This window comes from Colletotrichum fioriniae (assembly GCF_027942845.1).
Source record: "Colletotrichum fioriniae strain IMI 355084 chromosome Unknown scaffold_1, whole genome shotgun sequence".
NCBI lineage: Eukaryota > Fungi > Ascomycota > Sordariomycetes > Glomerellales > Glomerellaceae > Colletotrichum > Colletotrichum fioriniae.
The window spans coordinates 3,234,732-3,242,670 of NW_027076837.1; the positions used below are offsets into that span (position 1 = coordinate 3,234,732).

Sequence of the window (7,939 nt, forward strand, 5' to 3'; positions counted from 1 at the left end):
CGGACCGTTTGGTATTGGCGCCGGCGCGGGTTCGTTTTTCCTACCTCCGTCTGGTCTCTCTTGATGGGATAAAAGGGCACTTGGGGGCCACAAGAACTGCAGAGTGGCCCCCTCCCCCCCATAGGTTTGGCGTTGGTGTTACGATCCGATGTTAGTGTCATCGACGGCCGTTGGCATTATTGCCCGACTAGTGTAATGTGAGTACGAAGTCTCTCAGCTACTTAGTTGTGTCTGTGTGTCACTATTATCCGCAATGAAAAGAGACGAAGAGAGAAACAGATAGTGAGAAACCAAGAGTTGGTGTGTGTGTGCTCGCCGAGCCTGTCCGCTCACACCCCCCGGCCGCCGACCGTCCACACATGAATCGTCCAGTCCAAGTCCATTCTTGGTTCCCGATGGTCCCTGGCAAGAAGCTGAGGCCAAGTTTAGATTTTCTGTCGCTACGCGCGCTTGCCGCACCCAAAATTCGATTCACGCTTTAACCCCATTTAATATTACCCATCCAAACCAAACCGGGCAGCCCTAACAGTAGGTAATCTTGTCTTGTTTCCTAGAGTTTCCCGCCGTCTCTTTCTCTCTTGAGTCTTGCCCCCCTCCCACCACCCCAGTTCCCAGTTCCCTTGCGACACCGACGCCGCGGCAGACATCGGTGCCTGCATCTATACAGTCGTACATGACGCCATGCACATCGTGCATCCACTGATCTTCTCTGGTTCCCAGTTCGGGATTGGTAGCAGCAGGACCGTGGGACGGGGCACGGAGACGGGAATACCAGATATTACCTTGGTCCCCAGAGGGCCGCACGGTCAAATCTCCCGTTCTGGTTTTACCTTTTCTCAACAGGCTCGGCAGGGCCCTGCAAAGCGGCAAGCCTGGCGGGGTGGGAAGAGGAAAAGTTGAAGGGTTCAAATGTTCAAATGTTCTGTTGTTGTGGCACTCCGAGAGCCGTGATTTGCTGGCAAAGTCACCACCACTCACAGCCAGAGTCAATCCAATTTGCGAGACATGGCACTGCATACATAGCACCAGATCATATGCCCCGTCCTTTCCCCCCTGGTTCTGGTTCTGGTTCTGCTTTGGTCTGGTTAGGTCGAATTCGCGTCTAGTCTGGTCTGGCCGGCCATGGTATGGAGCATGGAACGGTTTGGCATGGGGGCCCGTATGGGCAAAAGAACGAAAAAGTATGGCACGGCATCGCATGGCATGGTTCGGCGGCGGCCACCACATACTTTATGATCCAAGGAACGGCTAGGCCTGAAAGTATCGCTTCGAAAATATGACAGAAGTTGGTGAATGGTCACGAGCCGGCCCCTGGATCCCTTTCTCATCGCTCAAACGGGCATCTTGCAGCGGAACAGCCCTGGATGTCGAATACACACCCTAATGCTTCTAGCCTCTGACCCCGCAAGTCGCCGCTGGCGGCATTCTGCTCTCTTGGTCTCTGAGGTCATGGACTGCTCTCACCCACACCACCCTCTCGACAAGTGTCGACATGGAGTGTGAGAGGAGTGAGAGGGTCCTCCGTCTCCGTCTCCCGGCAATGCACATGCTACAACCATGGGATTGCTGGAGCTATGTGATTCTATCCCCCGGCCGAGCCCCTCCCATCCATCTCGTCACCTCTCCTCAGCCAGCCATATCCATAATCCATACCATACGCATCCATGATCCAGCACCTGGGCCCTTGTTGGCCTTGACAGACTTCCCAGCAAAGCAGATCCCAACAAGCTAAAGTATAGTTGGACCGACAGGACCGGCCGGCCGGCAGAAGGGCCGCATCTCTCACTTCCTACTTCCCCGTCCCACTCTTCTCCATCCGTACCTATCTCTGAGCTCACTTTCTCTCTTCTGTGCGTCTCGTGTCTCTCTCTCACTCTCTCGCTTCCCCCCCTTCTAGTCCCCTTCTTTTGCTGCCTTTGCTGCCCGGTAGTACGACGGATCGACTGGCAACTCGTCCACGTACGCCTCTACGGATACATCCATCCATCCACCTTGACCTTCGCCTTGCCGTCAATAACCTGACCTGCAGGCCCGGCCACCGCACCCGCATCCCCCGTCCCATTCATTCCCCCTTCTCTCCTCGGACACGGCCGACCTCCAATCAACCTACCCACCACCCCTTGAAGACACACTTTGTTGCTAATGCATCCGTGAGCTGACACATCCGGGGAAGGGCTTCCGGCAACAGAACCCAGAACCCAGAAATACCCCCCCCTCCCGAGGCCGTAGAGAGCCTCAATGAACCTTTTTTTTAAACCATCGACCCAAACGGCGTCGTCTCCCCGTCGTTCACGGTCCCCGTCCGCCTGTCCGCCGTCCGCTATCATCCCGGCAATGGCTTTCGCATCTTCGCCCGTTGACTCGCCGTCGTCCTCCTTCTTCGCTGCCGCCGCTGCCGCCCCGGACCTCGACGGCCTCGCTCAGGCGCCAGCGCCCGTCGCCCGCGCCATCCTCGTAGCTCTCTGCGATGACCGACGGGTTCGAGCCCAGGCGTTGAGGCAGCTTGAGCGGCTGCTGCGCTTTGAGGCCGATGTCCGCGAGGAAGAGGACGAGGAGGATAGTGCCAAGAGGAGCCCCAATTCCATCTCAAGTCCGTCAAATCCAAAAAAGAGAAAGGCAACCGGCGAGCCCAAGATTTGTGTTCAGTGCGACGGCATCTTCACGGCCGACGAGAACAGCTTCGGCTCATGTTGGTACCACTCAGGTAAGCAAGCAAGCAGAGCGTGGAAACCCAACAGCAGCAGGAGCAACAGCAGCGGAAGCAGAAGCAACACCAGACTGGTAGAGCTTCTTCATCTCTCTTTCCAACTCTACTGCTGTCTCATTTCCATGCCGTGCATCTTCTTTCCTAGCGAAAACACTACACTGGACAAGCTGTTAGAAGGGTATCTCATTCTCGTTGTTTGAAGGGTGATACTGACTCGTGCACCCACCCCATCGTTTAGGCGAACTGGAGCTTTGGGATGAGACTCAAATACCAACAATCTGGGACGACGTATCGTCAGACGAGCTGGACACGGATTCCAACCGTTTAGAGTATCCCGCGGCGTTCCGATGGTGCTGCTGCCAAAGACTGGGCGACAGGCAGGGCTGCGTGCGTGGCACGCACGAGGCCAACCCGGACAGGAGCAAGAAGGGCCGTGGCAACGAGCTGTCCGACCTCGAGGACGATCCACTAGAGCTCGACGACGCCTCGTCGGAGGAGCTGGGACCGCCGCCGCATCAGCAGCACTACACGATCTCGAGCTCACCGACGGACACCGGCCACAAGGCGACGACGGCAACCATGACTGTGAGAACGGCAACGGCAACGACGACGACGACAACGCATCATCATCACCACCACCAAGAGCAATGACGTTCGAAAAAGGTTTTCTTGGATTGTTTATTATTTTAAGGGCATGTTTATGGTCCATTTCAGAAACGAACTCGCTTCCATGGTTCCCCTCCTTTCGGCCTTTCGGACGAGACTGGTTTTGGTAGACCGGTCAAGGAAATTTTTACGGTTTCGGTCAATCGGATGGGCTCCCGGCCTCCCGACCGATGGTGGTCGGTCAACCGGTCGACAAGGCCACGCGAGATTGAGATGGATTTTTTTAAGGTGCTGGCAGGGCTGTGAACAGACTGGAAGGGAGTCAAAGCGGCAATCGGGCACAACTTCTAAAAAACCGGAGCGGAGCGGAGCGAAGCAAAGCATCTTCCTTGGGGGAAGGGGGAGGCATAGCATTTTGGCAAGTTTGATACAACAAGACATTTGATGGATGAAGCGAGCAAGCAACATTGAAATTGGTCAGGCAAGAAATTTGGAGGGGGCGACACTACTATACTTTTGGGGGGCAGCTTTTTTGCCCAACCAGCCACTTTGTGCCTGACATATTGGCCAGGCTGGCATTTCATTGCCTAGCATGAGGATATCCTCGCACATCAAAGAGGTCACGAATAATGGAGGCAGAGCGTAAGAGCATATCAAATGTATTTCAGTGGTGGAAGAACCAATGATGTGAAGAACACTGGGGGGGAGAACGGGGGCAGCAAAAAGAACGGGGTGAAGATAGCCCCCGACACAGAGAGAACATCGATCTAGAAAGACGAACGGGGCGAGCCCAAGTTTGCCAGCGATCCAATTTACCAGACTTCCCTTTTTCACGAGCCAAATTTCAAAATCATCCGTAACATGTACTGATCATTGATGAGGTGAGAAAAACACGCGCTGCCCAACTAAGGCGGCATTCCCAGGATCGAGATGGCTCGCATTTTCGCCTCATGGGACTGGCGGTGGCGGAATTCGCATGGTTCGCCGACGACGACAACGATGCGGTGGTGAGACGAACCGGAAGCGTCCTGCCCAGAGCGGTCCGATATCATCTGCAGCAAGCGCTTGAATCTGCAAGGGACACCAGAAGCGGCCTAGCGATCCCGCTCCAGGGAATATGAAGCTTGCCAGCCAGCAACGCAAGTACGAAGTACAGACGCCAGACCGAATGAACCAGTAGGCTCGCACCCGGTGGTCGCACAGGAAATATGTCCCCCAAAACCCGGACCAAACTCCAGAGAGGGTTGAGAGAGAGTGTGTGTGTGTGGCTCTTGGGGGACACAAGACGCACCACCTACAGGCTACTTGCCTTTCGTCAGCTAACCAGCCGCTGGACCGCCCCTGGGGTCATGGGTAAATGCCCTGTACTCTGAACTCTAGAGACTGGAGAGCCGTAAGCTTGCGGTGCCACAGCAGGGCTCTGTGTGCGAGGAATCCAATGAGGCCACCTGGCGAGCAGGGATGACCCTGACCATCCGAGATTCCCCGGCAAACCCTGATCTACGGGATGCTGGGGAGGGGGGGCACCGGGGGAAGACGGGTAGTGTACGGGTAAAAGAAACGGGTGTCTGTGGGAGTTGAGTGAAACACCCCCGGCCGTTCAATTCTGATTGACAAGAATGAACATGATCCCTAAAAGGAGGAAAATGACCCCGGTGAACCCTTTTGGAAACTGGTTTGCATCCCCGTCATTCCGGGTTGGGGGAGTACACTAGTTGTGGGACTCTACGCGTACACTAAGTGGGCGCGGTCTAGATGGCAGTTCTGGAGTGTAGGCAGTTAATTGAGAACGTAGAAGGCTCTCAAATGTCTACGAAAGGCAAAGCTTGCGGTCCATCTGTAACGTCGAGCAAGTTGCTTGGAATTCGGTTAAGGTACTCATATTTCAGATCTCACATTTCCGCTCCTACTCGGAGATACTCGACTACTAATTCCAACTACTTTGCTCTACTTGCCTACTCGACTAAAGGGACTGGTGTACAAAGTAAAAGTACCAAGCTAAACACCAATTTACCCCCGTTCAAGTCCGATATCGCAAAACACTTTTTGCCCGGCCCGAAGAAAACATCAATCTATCGGCGCGACACGCCAACGGCAACCAAGAAATCAATGGTTGATCGAGTAAGACAGCGAGCCGAACAGACCGCCGCCCCGAATCGGGAAACGGCGGCCATGTTGGAAGCCGTTTCGGGCACCGATGCTCGAAAAGTATTGTTCGCACTCTGCAGGGAGGATGAGCGGGTCCGCCGGCGAGCCGTTGACCTGTTGCAGAAGATGCCAAGAACGGATGTCTGCGCCAACTTTAAGGAGAAGTTTGATGTCAACAGGAACGCTCCTGATGCATGTCGTTACCACCCTGGTCAGTATGATGGAATTCCACAGTCAATACCGTATCCGGAATGAGCGGGGAATGTAAAGCTTCGTGTGACCACACGTGCTTGGCGAGTAACGAAAGGACATTACGCTGACGTGCGTATAGGAGATTTTGAGTTGGACGAAGATCTAGAGGTCTGGGAAACGATCGACGACATTGGACAGTTTTACGAAATGGACAGCGAAGAATCTCGAGCTGATGTTCCAGAGGGCTTTAGATGGAGCTGCTGCCAACGCGTGGGCGACGTGGAAGGTTGTCAAGAGGAGCAACACGTGGCCGTATTGGAATACAGCCCTTTGACAATGGGGGATTTCGTTGAGGGTAAAAGGGCGGAACCTGAAGTGGAGATTCTAGAAGAGGGAAGTCGTGACAAACGCAAGGCAGAGGAGGATATCATCGGCATTGCGCAAAAGGTCAAAACGGGGCCTTGACGGATTCAGCTAGGGCATTCATTGCTTGAACGCATGGGGAACGTAAAATTCGATCTGCTTGTGACCTCAACATTTTGTGATATAGCATCTCGTACAAGTGAGGCCAAGTACGAATACAATGGAGTTGCCAAGATCTCAGCCCTTGGAGGATGCCATTCACGCGTCTCCAACCAACTGGCTGACAGCTGCATACGTGGACCCCGGGGAAGTCATCGCACGCAAATCCATGTGGGTATATGTCCGAATAAAGCAGCGATGCCCTGCTCTGAGAGGCTCGAATATGAGTTGAGGGCTGTCAGAAGTCTCATAGACTGGCTGACTCGTTGGCCTGCTGGAAAGATCGCCAGCTGACAGGACTTTCGGTGTGATTCCGATATGTACTTGTACATCTGAGAAGGGAGACGGGAAGATAAGACAGCGAAAACGAGGGGCCGGATCTTTAAGCTCCAAGACGACTCGAGAGCCTTGGAAAGCACTGAAAAGTCTAAAGGGTCAAGTCTGATGACATAAACAGGACTTGACAGAGTCTTGAGGACACTTGATCGAACTGGGTACCGCGAATCATTCCCTAAAATATGGGTTCGGGTGGGCCTATTGCGGGCGCCTTTAAGATGGAAGTGCCCGCTGCAGAATCCACTGCAGAAAGTCGGACGGGTCAGGCCGTTCGGACTGCCCCCGCCGCATTTGTGAAGTCTCACAGAGTCGTGAAGCTTGATACCGGCTGATTTCTCGAGTCATAGGAAGAACTCTAGGCCTTGAAGTGCCAGCTTTGTCAACAGAGTCGTCACAACGATGAAGCATCTGTACGGCGAATTAGCACCTCATGTCCATCGCTCCCCACATGTCCTCGTAATTAGGCGATCTTGAATTTCATTTGGCGAGCAAGAGTACTCATTTGCAATTCTTTCAACGAGAGGATTGGCGACCTTCCCGGTTATATCCGGGTCTAGAAGTCTCAACTATTTCGGATGAAAACGTGTGTAGAGGGATTACTTTAGGATGCTCTGTCGGGGTTTTCAATTGTTTTTACTAGGACTTTTTGGCCCCTTCGAAGAAGACGTGCTTAGCTCAGGCCATCGGACCCATTGCTGAGCTCTTGTAACGTAGAAGCAATAAGTCCGAATGCCAAGACTAACTCTAGACTCTTGTTGCCGTTGTTCAAGGCCAGAGTTCTTCAGCTACGCCCGCCAACGTCTTTTCACACAAGGGTTTTCAAAGGCTTTTCGGGCTTGGTCATGCGGGCGAGCTACTCAAAGGCAGCTTTGGAAGAACTCATACAACGGGCCACTCCTGCCAGGGAATCCTAGATCCAAATTAAGACATCCTTCATATCTAGCAGGTGGTAGAAATGTCTCGCGATTGCTTTGAGTTGAAGCAGACTCTTACCAGTCTGTAGAGTCTTAAAATGGAATCTGAGACACTGGTCCTCGTTCAGACCTTTTTCCTGCGCCTCATTGAGTCATCTCACAATCAATCGCCATCAGGCTTTTGCAACATTTGATTTTGGAATTGTCAACACGGCTCTGTCAGCGGACAAGTACGATAATCATGCACTCCAAACCAGACCCCGCATTGATTACAGCTGTCATGTCTCTGAAGTAGGCTTATCTCTATGAGACTCTGTGATAGAGAACTGACAATATCTTAGCATGCCTGATGTTCTCGCAGAACCGAAGGAAGCTGAACAGTCATCTGGTTACTCCAAGAGTCGGTCCAACAAGCGACAACGTTGCGAATCTTCTCCCGGTTCTCCCCAGCAGCCATACCCAAAGGTGATGGATCTTCGTTCACCCAAACGCGGCTGTATCAAACTTGAACTGA

At 53.3% G+C, this 7,939-nt stretch overlaps 2 protein-coding genes across 2 annotated transcripts; both read left to right on the forward strand.

The window, feature by feature from the left end:
• Positions 1-2,334: 2,334 nt before the first annotated feature.
• Positions 2,335-3,358, forward strand: N0V96_000820 (uncharacterized protein; the record flags this gene model as incomplete). Its single annotated transcript, XM_053193193.1, has 2 exons — positions 2,335-2,704; positions 2,946-3,358. The coding sequence occupies 2 exons, from the start codon at positions 2,335-2,337 to the stop codon at positions 3,356-3,358; spliced, it is 783 nt and encodes a 260-aa protein (XP_053049311.1).
• A 2,127-nt stretch (positions 3,359-5,485) lies between these two features.
• N0V96_000821 (uncharacterized protein) lies at positions 5,486-6,118 on the forward strand (the record flags this gene model as incomplete). Its single annotated transcript, XM_053193192.2, has 2 exons — positions 5,486-5,672; positions 5,793-6,118. 2 exons carry the CDS (start codon positions 5,486-5,488, stop codon positions 6,116-6,118), a joined length of 513 nt encoding a protein of 170 aa, XP_053049310.2.
• Between the last annotated feature and the right edge of the window lie 1,821 nt (positions 6,119-7,939).